The 13,645-nt window shown below is 46.6% G+C and overlaps 1 protein-coding gene across 1 annotated transcript in view; it reads left to right on the forward strand.

Moving 5' to 3' along the window:
- Window positions 1-11,262, forward strand: part of LOC119957008 — a 142,719-nt gene extending 131,457 nt beyond the window's left edge. The window contains 3 exon segments of the mRNA XM_038784591.1: window positions 4,220-4,393; window positions 5,701-5,905; window positions 6,687-11,262. Of these exon segments, the coding sequence (XP_038640519.1) occupies window positions 4,220-4,393; window positions 5,701-5,905; window positions 6,687-6,831 (524 nt within the window). The 3' untranslated portion in view covers window positions 6,832-11,262.
- The last annotated feature ends 2,383 nt before the right edge of the window (window positions 11,263-13,645 follow it).

Below are 13,645 nucleotides of genomic sequence, written 5' to 3' on the forward strand. Positions count from 1 at the left end.
CAATTCTGAGGAGAGGCGCTGGACTGTGATGGGCAACTCTAGGGGAGGGAGCTCCATTGGAATGTGTAATTCTGCAGGGAGGAGCTGCATTGTAGTGTTTTATGGGTCAGGGTTTAGAGAACCCCAAAGTGTATTATGGAGTTCACCTGACCCAAAACGTTTAATAGATTGTGGTATGGGGAGCACACGGCCCACTATACAGATATGGTACATTAGAAAATGGAGCAGTGGTTTTTAAAACAAAACAATATTTATACTATGAGCTCAAGTTAACCTTTTTCAAACAAACAGTGAATATCTTAGCAACCAGTAATTCAAATAGACCCTCCCAAAGAATACAACACTAAATAACCTGTATGCTGTCCTTTTAACATCCAAAAGACTTAACAAACCTTCAAACAGGAGCACATTAGATTAATATTTAATACTGAGAACCTTTTACAGTTCTGAGTTCGCCAAATGATCCATAGATAGTCTTTGGATGGCAGAGATCAACAGCAGTGCAGCATACAGACACACCCAAGCTCTTCTCAAACTGAAACTTAAAATAAACAGAAGTAGAGTTCAGCTCCACCCACGCTGACATCACTCCAGTCACATGAGCAGTTCCATTTCTTAAAGGTACATTTCTTAAACACCCATTTCTTAAAGGGTACTCTCACGTGACAAGTGGGCAATGCTAGTGGGGGGGGAGGGGGGGCAGCACTGTCATGGGTAATTCTGGGTAGGGCATCCACTCTAAAGAGTAATTCTGGGGGAGGAGCTGTAATGGCCAATTCTGTGGAGAGATGCTGCATTGTAATGGGTAAATATGTGAAGAGATAATTGAACTCTAATGGGTAATTCTGCAGGGGCTCTGCTCTGTAATGGGCAATTCTTGGGGACGAGCTTCACTAATGCGCAATTCTGGGATAGGAGTTGCACTATAATGGGCAATCAGCAGCCATGGCTGCATTGAAATTGGTAATTCTGGGTGTAGGATCATAGAATCAGTGCAGAAGCAGGCCATTCGGCCCATCGGGTCTGCACTGACCCTCAGAAATAGCATTCTACCACGGCCCACTCGCCCACCTTATCCCCATATCCCCACCAACTCTTTGGACACTTAAGGGGCAATATTGCACGGCCAACCCATGTTACATGGCTAACATGTTTGGACTGTGGGAGGAAGCAAGCACCCGGAAGAAACCCACGCAGTCACTCAAGATACGAATCAAACCTGGGTTACTGGTGCTGTGCAATGGCAGTGCTAACTACTGTGCCACAGTGCTGCACTAAAGCTGCACTGTCATGGGAATATCTGGAAGAGGAGCTGCACTGGAATGGGTCATTCTGTTTTTTAAAAATATCCAATTAAGGGGCAATTTAGCGTGGCCAAGCCACCTACCCTGCACATCTTTGGGTTGTGCGGGTGAGACCCACGCAGACACGGGGAAAATGTGCAAACTCCACGCGGTCAGTGACCCGGACTGGGATCGGACCCTGCTCCTCAACGCCATGAGGCAGCGGTGCTAATCACTGCGCCACCATGTCGTCCTTTTTTTTGTCATGGGTCATTCTGGGGGATAAGAGTTAAATTGATGGGTAATTCTGATACTGTTATGGTTAATTCTGGGGAGAGCTGCTGGACTGTAATGGGCAATTCTGCAGAGCATAGCTGCACTGTAATGGGCAGATCTGGGGTAGGAGATGCACTGTAATGTATAATTCTGGGGTAGGAGCTGCAATGCAATAGATAATTCTGGAGAAGCCCTGCACTGCAATGGATAATTCTGAGACAGAAGAGTGACAATGTAATGAGGGGGGGACAGTAATCTAATGGGGAATTCTTGAGAGGAGCAGTAGCAAAATGGGGAATTCTGGGGAGAGGAAATGTATTGTAATGGGCAATTCTGGGTTGCAGCTGCACTGTAATAGGCAATGCTGGGGATTCTGTACTGTAACGGGCAATTCTGGGGGTGGATCTGTACTTAATGGGCAATTCTTGCGGGGCAAGCTTCACTTTAATGGGCAATTCTGGGGGGGGAGGGGAACGGTTGCCCTATAATGGGCTGTCCTGGGGTCAGGTGTTAACCTATAATGGGCTGTCCTGGGGTCGGGTGTTGACCTATAATGGGCTGTCCTGGGGTCGGGTGTTGACCTATAATGGGCTGTCCTGGGGTCAGGTGTTGACCTATAATGGGCATTTTGGGGGCAGGAGCTGCACTGGAATTCACATTTAGGTGGGAAGGGACTGCTCTGGAATAGGCATTTCTAGGTAGAGGAGCTGCACGGTAATGGGCAATTCTGGGGGGGGGGGGGGGGGGGGGGGGCGGTTAACTGAACTAATGGACAGGAGAGGATCTTCACTGTAATAGACAATTTGTGGGATAGGAACTGCATTAAAATGGGCAATTTTGGGGGAGGAGCTGCCCTGTAATGGACGATTCTGGGGAGAGGAGTTGCACTGTAATGGGCAATTCTGGGGTGAGGAGCTGTGCAGTAATGGGTAATTCTGGGGGAGGTTCTGCACTGTAATCAGTAATTCTGGGGGAGGTGCTGTACTATAATGGTCAATTCTGGGGAGGAGCTGCACTGTAATGGGTAATTTTATGGTGGGAGCTGCATTATAATGGATAATTCTGGGGGAGGTGCCGCACTGTAATAGCTAATTCTGGGGAGGAGCTGCACCAATAGTCAATTCTGGGGCGGAGCTGCATTGTAATGGGCAATTCTCAGGGGGAGCTGCACTGTGATGGGCAATTCTGGGGAGGTTCTGCACTAATGGGCAATTCTGGGGAGAGGAGCTGCAATGTAATGGGTAATTCTGGGGAGAGGAGCTGCATTGTAATAGGTATTTCTGGGGAGAGGAGCTGCATTGTAATGGGCAATTCTGGGGCGAGGAGCTGCACTGTAATGGGTAATTCTGGGGAGAGGAGCTGCAATGTAATGGGTAATTCTGGGGAGAGGAGCTGCATTGTAATTGGTAATTCTGGGGAGAGGAGCTGCATTGTAATGGGCAATTCTGGGGAGAGGAGCTGCACTGTAATGGGTAATTCTGGGGAGAGGAGCTGCACTGTAATGGGCAATTCTGGGGAGAGGAGCTGCATTGTAATGGGCAATTCTGGGGAGAGGAGCTGCATTGTAATGGGCAATTCTGGGGAGAGGAGCTGCATTGTAATGGGCAATTCTGGGGAGAGGAGCTGCATTGTAATGGGTAATTCTGGGGGAAGAGTTTCGCCAATGTGTAATTCTTGGGGAAGAGCTGCACTGTAATGAGTAATTCTGGGGTAGGAGCTGCACTGTAATAGGCAAATCTGGGGTCAGAGCTACACTGTAATGGGCAATTCTGAGGAGAGGAGCTGTATTCAGTTGAAATTTTCTGTATCTCAGACATAATATCAGTCTGTTTCCAGTATGGACCGAACGGTTTGAATGACCTGTTCCTGTACCTTAAAGACTCTTGTTTGAGTAATAGTCGGTCAATGTGCTGTCTGCTGCTGTCACATCAGGGTCCTTCAGCAGTGCACCTCAACAGAACTAGCATTTCCACGGGCTTCCTCCTATATTGTTTGCAGGAATCTGATAGTGCTTCAATTAGCACAAAGACTCGATCCGGATGCATGTTGAAACAAAAGTAAGTTTCCATCCAGTTTTGACCCGACACAGAATCTTGGAAGGAAATACGTTGAAGAGCATTTTACAGGAGTTTGTTTAGTGGTAAACGCTGGTTGTCGGATTCATCGAGTGGACTCTGGGGCTTCGTTTACTTTGCAACTTGTTTACCCTACCTCCAAATACCTGGCTTGATGCATGGATGAGGAGTGAACCGGATATGTGTGTTTTGTGCGAGAGCTGCGTGACTGGGAGTGGTGCATCTTTCTGCTTTGCAGTCATTGAGGATTTCTTAGTCAGATAGGGCATCACCTGTAGTACAGAGTTTTCCTCCTAGCTCTCTAACCCACCGCCCAATCCCAGCTGCCTATCATCTTTACCAATCCTTGCCCTCCAAGAGCAGGCCATAATGCTAATACGACATTTCCATTTCCAGTTTCCACAGCAACCTCGAAAGGAACCTTGTAGGCAGTCAGTGCTAAATTTGAGAGCCTTTAAAATTGTGCGGTGGGCTCACGACCCCTGGGAACTAGGTTGAGACCTGCCAGAACCTCAAATTAAATTTAGCGATCAAACTGTGGAAGGCAGGGTGGTAACTGAATCTTAATTTCATTTTGGACAACAGAGCACCCAGTCAAGTTAGGAACCTGTGAGTATTGTGGAGTGACACTAACCACGGGTGTAGGCCTCTCCAACCACATGCGTGGCCATCTGAAATCTGGATTGAAAAGGAAGTTACCGAGTCTGTCTCAGTTTGAGGAACTCCACGAAAAGGCTGAACCTGCACTCACCGACACATGTGAGACCCTTTGGCTTTGTCTAACTTAACCAAAACAAAAACTAAATGTGATCTTTGACAGTGCTGGAGAGAGAGAACTTGTTAAATTGAAATGCACTGCCAGGGAAATTGTGTGATTATACATTGCTGTGATCCAGACACAAAGTTAATCCCCTCCCTAATGAAGTTGAGCCTCCATTTCATTGACATGCTTGAGAATGCAAAGCCTAACCCTAGAAGTTCAGGATTAGTTGCAGCTTTTGCTTGCTTATGTATATAAGTTTGGTTTGTTTTTTCTTTTGCTTTAATTTGCACGTGAGTGGATTGTATTTATTGTACCTTTTTTTTGTTCTCGAACTCTTTCCTTTGTGTAGAAATCGAGCCATGGTGTATAACTCATTGTAATGTGTAAGTAAGCCAATATCGGTATGAGATCAAGCCCCGTTTGCATGCGGTTTGGCAACTTAGAAAACCCTGCATAACATTCACCTCGCAAGCATAACATACAGAGTCCGACAACTTCAGGGAAAGGTTGGTTAAAAGTAGGCCAGAGCTGCGCCGATTCACACTTCTCCTGTTAGAGCGTAACTTGTAATTAAAAAATTATGTGGCGCTGGATGTGAAAAGAGACACAGTGCGGGGATATAAACGATAAGTGACACTACTTTTGTACCCACTCTATTTTTGGCAGATGTGGAATAGTCCCTCCGCCCCCATCGGTAAGTGCAGTTAAACCCTCTAAACGGCTGTGTGCAGTGGGCCAGAGGCAAATGTGTGCCTGACCATGCCGCGCTTCCACTAATCACTTAGTTTTTTCTCTCCTCCCAAAACTTAATCGTGGAAGCAGCCAATTCCATGCATCTTAAAACTCTTCCGAGGGGCAGTAACTCAATATCTTCCTGCACAGATTGATTGAATGTAGTTGGCATTCACATGTCAGAACATTATTCTTGGATTAAAGCATAGGCAGCTTGAAGAAATATGTCCACTGACTCTTAAAGATGTTGGATCAGGCATTTTGCAGTGGGCACTTTTTTGATTGTGGCATGATGTGTCTCATTCCAAATGCCTTTAAGTGCCACTACATACAGGAATATTTCTATGCCATCTTCGGCTGTGGTCGTATTTAAAAGTAAGTTGGGAGCCTTTATAGAGTAGAGCGATCTTTGGAGGGTTTAATTGTACTTGCAGATTATCAGTAAAAGGTGACCTCATCTGACGTTATTCTCAAGAACATCTTCCTGGCAGTTTTAAGAGAGGTTGAAGTGGAACATGTGTTTTGTGCCTGGAATGAGACAGCAAGCTAACCGCTTCTCTTTCGTGTTCAGACTTTGAGCGTAAGCAGCATAAGCCAATGCTATGTGCAGAGAACGTGTCGCCGAAACGCGAGGAAGGGAAGGAGCCAAAGACATTCAGGCCAAAATCCGAGGAAGCAAGACCCCTCCGAGTGAGACCTGTGATCTTTCCGGTGCCGAAACCTGAACCTCTCTCGCTGGTGAAGTTTATAGGGAACATCTACACCCTGAAATGCAGGTCAGTGTCCCCAGTCATGCAATGGAATGCCCCGTGGGAAATCGGAGCTGGCTGGTCCTGTATACATTTGTTTTTGGGATATGTGGTTGCGCGCGGGGTGGTGCTCGTGGGGTGGGGGGGGGGAGAGAGCCGGATGCACGCGCGTGGGGGGGGGTGCAGCTGGGTGCGTGCAAATGGAACAGATACTGACAGTAAAAACGCATTACTGCTGTACGTGGTTTTTACTCTCCAGTAGCATACATCGGAAATAAATCCCAATTCTGGTTTAATCAAACAATCCGATTGAAAAATGTTGAGATTTAAATGACAATACCGTTGTCACAGCCCTGCAATGAGACTTGCGCGATCATCTTTGCTTTGGTGAATCCTGGCTAGTAACACCGTGCCCATTATTGAAGTTTTTACTGTCTAACTTTGCTTTCCACCACCTGTTCTGCACAAACCAAGGTGTGCCAGTGATGCGGTAACTGGTGGGGCGGTTTAGCTCAGTTGGCTGGACGGCTGGTTTGCGATGCAGAGCGAGGGCAGCAACACCGGTTTAATCCCCCTACCGGCTGAGGTTATTTATGAAGGTGGCTCGCCTTCGCAGCCTTGCCCTTCGGTGCGATCAACCTTGGGTTAAACCATCACCGGTCAGCTCTCCCCCCTCAAAGGGTGAGGGACTGTGATGACTTTACTTTCGATTGGTGGGGGAAAACCGGGGAAGGCAGCTTTTTCTTTTAATAAAGCAAATAATTGAATTAATTAGATCAGCTTCTGATGCATCTTTGTTCCTGAGCAGATTTTGCGATGTGGAGTTCCACGGCCCCCTCTCCATCCAGGAAGACTGGGTGAGACACCTGCAGCGACACATCCTGGACATGAACTTCCCAAAGGCAGAGGCTGCCCGCGAAGAGATCTGCGTGTCCACTGAGACAGGGAAATAGGCTTAGTCCACTGCCCGTGTGGAAGCATGGGTACATTGGGGTACATCGTCCATTGCAGTCTCTCGTGAAGACATACTTGATTTATGTTCTAGTTTAGTGAAGTTTGGAAAGATTCTTCTTTGCCTTGAACGTTTAAACCTCTGTGTAGTAATGAAAGTATCTGCCTTACGTGGGTTTCCTTAGAGTAATTCTGCATTCGCCTCGTACATTTAGAATATTATAAAGAACAACTTAGCCCTGATTAATTTTATAAGTAGCACAGTGCACTTCAGGGGGAGTGGCACTGCATGGGGAGGGGTGCATGGCGTTGTAATTGGGCAGGTATGTAACCTGAAACAAAGGCGTGGTTTGATTGCGATCCACTCCCAGGCCACGGATCCATGCATCAATCCATGCCTTGGGAGACGAGGGGAAAAGGAAAACGAGGGCAAAAGATTTTTAAATTCCTTTTCCCCCGTTGTGCCACTGTTTTTCACCAATACTTTACTGTAGTGAGTGAGGCTGTTAAGTGTTTCCCCTCATCGTCGGTATCACGGATAGCGGGGGGAAGAGCAAAGGGACCACCTGCAGGTTGCTGCAGGTATTGCATTGAGGCAGAACTTTGTGACTGGGAGCAGGAGGTGTGGACATGGCGCACTTCTATGTACCGTGAAACTGTGGGGGTTGCAGATCTTACTGGTCTCGCAATGGGCTGCATTTTACCCAAACCTGCAGGGTCGTGGCAGAGCTGTGCAAAGACCGGTGTGGTATTTGGATGATGTGCACTGACCTTTGCTGATAAGGTGGTCACTTTGCATGTTGGCAGCCTGTGGAGGATGGGGGGGGGGGGGGGGGGGGGGGGCAGTTACAACACAACCAAAAGCAGGAAATCCCGAGCAGGTGCACCAGCCCCTAAAGGATTACATGTCAGACGGAGCCCTCCCGGCTGGTTCGTCAGCCTGACGTATCGATTTCGACGCTGTCTCGAGGGAGAGTAGCTCAAAACCACACTAAATCTTTTTTAAATTTCCCAGCTTAGCAGGAACGTAGTCCTGGCTGGATGGGTCAGAGAGCTGCTGCTTCATGTTCTGAGTCCTTCAGGTTTCTATTTGCAGCAGCACTGCAGTTGACACCAACTCCTCAGTGCTCCTGCCCCCGCGGACAAGTGTAGGTTGAGCCGTGCCCTTCGGTGGCATAGCTGCCAGTGGCCGCGTAGCTCGGGGGACAGATGTGACAGTCGTGGGTCTGAAGGGCCGGTTTATTCCTCTGACTCCCAAGAACGAAATTTGCGATTCTTTTCAGTAACGTTTAAAATTGGTCCCAACAGGTTGAATTCAGTTGCTCTTTTAAAATTTAGCGGAGCACCTGTTTGTTTTTAGAAATGCTTAGGTCACAAAGTGGCAGTACATTTCATAAAAATGTGAGTGTATGTTATAGTCGAACTGTAAAGATGCTTTTTATTTCTCCCTCTCATCTGCTCGTCTGTACTAGATGATTTTTTTTATTTAGTGGGTTTTAGAATCTTTAATCATGTTCCCTTTTACACCCGACAACCTCTGGGCATCTTGTGGTCTGACCAGCTGTGGGTTGAAGCAAGCGGTCGGTGGAAGATGCCGCTTCGGGCATTTGAGCCTCGGGTGGCTGTGCAGCCCCTGCTGGTTTGGCACGGGGCGGAAGCCGCATTCTCCCCACTGCTGCAGTTCAAACCGTCAGGGCTACTTGTCCGTCTCTGTAAATGGCAATGCTTTCAAGTGTCCTTCCTGCTGCTGCGCCAGCCACTGGGTCTCTGCAAACCAGATAATGTAGCTGTGAAGAGCAAGGGGAAGGGCGTCTCTCAAGGCTGCTCACTAGGAAGACGCTCGTCGAACTCAAATTCTTCTCCTTTTTTTTCCCCCCCTCCGTTCCCCACCCAAAAATTAAATCTCGTCTATCTGACGACCGCCTCGTTCGGTTTGTAAGCAGGGCACAATAGGCCATTTGTTTTTATTGAAACTGTTCGATTTCAAACTTATTGTTTGTGGTCACTTTCTATTTTCAGTGTTGTGTAATGTGGGTCTGTGCATCTAATGCAATCAGGCACCCTGTGACCAAAAAAAAAAATCTTGTTACCTGTTTGTTCCTGTGACTATGTATTGTTGTAACATGGAGTGTAATGAAAAATACCTTCATAACCAAAGGTGCTAAGAGATTGGTTGTTAGGTATCCCAGAATAAGATTTGTTTTTGTGAGAATGGACTGCTGTGTCAACACATGTACAAAAGCTCCTTTACTGAACTGGTGAAAATTCAGACTTTGTGTCCATTTAAATCCACTTTCCGCCTTCATTGGTGTAGATATAGTTTTAATTTTCTTCTTGGTGTCTTGGCTCGAGGAAAGATCGCATTGCGTTATAGCTGGTTTAGCTCACTCGGCTAAATCGCTGGCTTTTAAAGCAGGCCAGCAGCACGGTTCGATTCCCGTACCGGCCTCCCCGGACAGGCGCCAGAATGTGGCGACTAGGGGCTTTTCACAGTAACTTCATTGAAGCCTACTCGTGACAATAAGCGATTTTCATTTCATTTCATTTTCATAATGACGTTGTGTGATGCTGTTAATTCATCGCCTGAAATCACTGCCGAACCCTCTGTCACTGTCTGTGTTTCTGCCTTTTAGGTGCTCCCTCCACATATTCAGCACTTGCCCAGAGAGACATAGCCCATCATTCTAGAACTGGGAGCTCCGATTAAATCCGATTGACATGGTGTAGAAAGATTTAAACATGCCCTCCATTAAGTTTATGGGATCCGAATGAATGCCCTGAAAACCGTGTCTGAACGAGCCCTGGAATTTTAGTTGCTGCTTCTTACAGGAAAACAACTCCCTCTCTTCCCCCCCCCCCCCCCCCCCCCCCCCCCCCCCTAATCCCGAGTGAGTGGGTGTGATCGTGTCTTTGGGGAGCATGCGTTACATAGTGGGATACAGTTCTTAACAGGATTAGATTTTGGTTGCACTCCCTAGTATTGAAAATCCAGATTAAAGTGAGTCTCTGAAATGCAGAGCCACTGTGTTACTGGCCATGGAAAAGGTGTGGAGGGCAGTAAACTGGATTCTGGAAACAGCAAAATGCACCTCCAAGAGTTGGTGGCACCTCTGAGCGCAGTGAGCTGTTGCCGGCAGCGACAAATGGTCGCTAAGGCTCTTTGTCCAGCTGGTCGTCGTGGCTCTGGTCACAATGAGGCGATGCGCACAGTTATAGTTCAGCAGTAGAGAAAAGGTGGTCATTAAATAGCGCTACAAATCTTTGGATATTGCTATGGAAACCCTTCCATCCGTTGACCAGTGGCCACTTAATTGTTTTGCTATTTGTAGATGCAAAATACACACCCAGGGTCGAGTAGCTTTATGGGAGCAAGAACACACTTGGCAGGGGAATGGAAAGGAAAGGCGTTGCTACTCCAGTTCCAGTTAATACAATGAAGAGTTTGCCCTCCAAACAGTCTGAGTATCAGCAACCCACTGGGTCATTCATTTGGCAGTTTAAGATATACTGGGAGCCTCTTGCATCCTAATCCATGAATGTACATGATTGTACAGGATTCAGTTAAGTGTCCCCCCCCCCCTCCCCCCCCCGCCTCCCCCCGTGCTATGTAGTGACTGGACTGATCACCACCCTCAGTGGGGCTTTAAGTTGTATAACATGTCTTTTTGTTTAACTTCCAACACCCCTCCTACATTTCCTCTGAGTAAACACATAGGAGATAGATTGAAGATTTAAGCAGTGACATTGTGTTTCATTGAACCATGCAGAGCAGAAGGAGGCCATTCTAACCTTCATGCCTATCCCAGTTCTTTTGAAAGAGCTCTCCAATTAGTCCCACTCCCTTTGCCCTTAACCCTGCCAGTTTTCCGACCATCCGGTATTTATCTGATTCTCTTTTGGAAGTTGCCATTAAGCTGTCAGCGGTCAGTCAGTCAGAATGCTTTAGGAAATGACAAGTTAGTTCCTCCCAAACTTTAAAGGAATCTTCAGGGTAGTTGGCGTTGACTGTTAATGTTGATGTTGAGGGTTTTGAAGCATTCACGCAGGTCATAACTTAACCCTGTGACTGAGCTGGCAGGGCTCCGACTCGAATCTGTGATGAAGAAAGCATTACCTTACAACCAGCTTAGAAAGCGATCGTTCCTGGTCGTTTTTCTAAGAGTCTGAGAGGAATTTTAAAAGAATATTTTGGGAATCTGAATACTGTGTACAGTTTCTTAGAGCTGGATGGTACCTCTCGTAGTGGTTGATGTGCTTGTATTTTGCTGCAAGTTTCTTATTGTTTTATTGATGCAGTGGGAACTTTTTAAAATGCTAACTATTCCTTGTACTATAATCTGATGTTCTCGCATGTATTGTGAAATATTATTGATTCTCATCCGTGTTTGTATTTTAATCTAATCTTTTTTTTTAATACAAGCGTTACCACAATACCAATGGGATTTGCATTTTATGTAGCTTTCAATTTCTGTGTGCTCGTAGCAAGATGTTTGAGCGGCGAATGTCCATATACTGCTCTGCAACTGTTTCTGGATGCTCTCTCCGGTGCTGCCATTACACCATCTGCTGGCAGAAACCTGACACTGCATGTTCTCTGCCTGAACAGGGAGAGAGTTTTGGGGGGGGGGGGGGGGGTTTAAAAGCTCTTATGAACAACTGGAGACAGTTTGGATTTGTCCATTTCACCCCTCAATTGTAACAAGCAGACGTAGGGGTTGGTTTATAAGTCATGGTAAGTGTGTGGTGTTGCATGGTGGGGTGCAAGATTGCATTGCAGGCAACTTGGGGTCCAGTGGGTTATCCCAAAGATGTCACACTCGCAACAGTTACTTTGCTGCCCACAATAGGCTGGCTAACAAGCAGTTGGTCATTTCTTGTCTTAGCTAAAAGTTACCGGAATTGCGACCTGACAGGTGACATGTAAATTATGTTCAGGCATGGGGATTGAAGCGATAATCTAGAGGTCAACATGAACCTTTTTGATAAAAGTGAGTCGAGTGGCAACATGGAATACCTGTTGATTTATTTTAATCACATGGATTAAACAGCAGATTGAACACCTGCGTTTTATTCAGCAAGGGAGGTTTTACGATGTTTTTTGAAGGAGAGATGGATTTATGGAGGACATTCCAGAGCATGTGGTCACTGAAGGCATGGCCACCAATGGTGGAGCAATAAATGTATCCTGGAGTTAATCAAGAATTATTTAGTGCTAGGGCAGCACGGTGGTTAGCACAGCAGCCTCATGGCGCTGAGGTCCCAGGTTCACTGCATGTGGAGTTTGAACATTCTCCCCGTGTTTGCGTGGGTTTCGCCCCCATAACCCAAAGATGTGCAGGGTAGGTGGATTGGCCACGCTAAATTGCCCCTTAATTGGAAAAAATGAATTGGATACTGTTGTCCTCTCTAACCTTCTAAACCACTGCTTTCAGGAGAGCTGTGAAATAATTATTTAGTGCTCAGTCGATGTGACTCCATACTTGTAGATTTTCCATTTTAAATGTGCCAACCATTTATCATTTCTGAAAAACAAGCTGTGCATGTGCCACCAGAACCTGGGGTGCTACGCCAACAATTCTGATCGAGGCCCAAGAACATCCTGTCAGTGAATTCCCAATAAGGGACAAGACAGTAAATTTTTTTAAAATTATAAATTGAGTACCCAATTAATTTTTTCCAATTAAGGGGCAATTTAGCGTGGCCAATCCACCTGCCCTGCATATCTTTGGGTCGTGGGGGGCGAAACCCACACAAACACAGGGAGAATGTGCACAACTCCACACGGAGAGTGTCCCAGAGCCAGGATCGAACCTGAGACCTCAGTGCTGTGAGGCAGCAGAGCTAACCACTGCACCACTGTGCTGCCCTCAAGACAATAAATATAACAATTCCACAGGCGGGGTTTATGGTAACTTGCATGCCAGGCAGATCATAAGGACATCTCTCGCCTAGCTTTTCAGCTTTCTCTGAATGGTTCATTGGGAAAAATGCCTGGTTGGCTTCCTGCAGGCCAGAAGTAGGTTTAATTCCCAGTCTCAGCTGAACAAACTATTGTCGGGTCCCTGCTCATGATCGCTGAAAAATAAGCTTGTGGGTGTTGGCTGGGGCCAAAATTTTCCTCGGCGCTGCCAGTGACCAGCTGAAATCCTTGGTCTAGCTTTAAACATTGCATGAGGTGTGGGACAAAATGGAGGGGCTTGCAAAACCCAATGCAACAAAACTGAGCACATTCAGTATGGTTGGGAAACTGGATGGAGGAGACATTTTGTCCCAAGTGCATGTAGAAAAGCCCCTCCCAGTTGAAATATTTCCCCTGCTGTCACGATCAGTTGTAGCAGTGGGCGATTGTGGGTAGAATCTGTACTCGTAATTCAGTGGGGAGTGCTCTTGCTGCCTTCCCTGGCCTTTCCCACACATACCAAGTTACATGAATGGCGTTAATCACTTCCTCGCCAAGATCCAGTGATCTGATTAATTAATATTCTTGAGAGCATCACCTGAAACTCACTCCTGTTAGCGCAGGGAGTAGAGACCAACCCGATAGCCCACCACCTGGAACGTTCAAAATGAATCTCTGAAGTGAATGATCCTGTGAGATATCCAAGATCTTTGGGAAGTCTGGACAGATTGCGGTGAATCTTTGAAGTTAAAAACGGCCTTTAACTTAATTCAGCCCCAATTTCCAGTTTTGTAATTTACCGATAATTTCATAAGTTGGTAGGGCCGCCTAAGTGAAGTGGAACAGATGGTGAGAGGCTCAGCTTGGAGATCTCTACATGTTTTGCAACTGAAGTTTACGAAGGAGTTATTTTTCAC

Source organism: Scyliorhinus canicula, chromosome 25 (genome assembly GCF_902713615.1).
Source record: "Scyliorhinus canicula chromosome 25, sScyCan1.1, whole genome shotgun sequence".
NCBI classification, from domain to species: domain Eukaryota; kingdom Metazoa; phylum Chordata; class Chondrichthyes; order Carcharhiniformes; family Scyliorhinidae; genus Scyliorhinus; species Scyliorhinus canicula.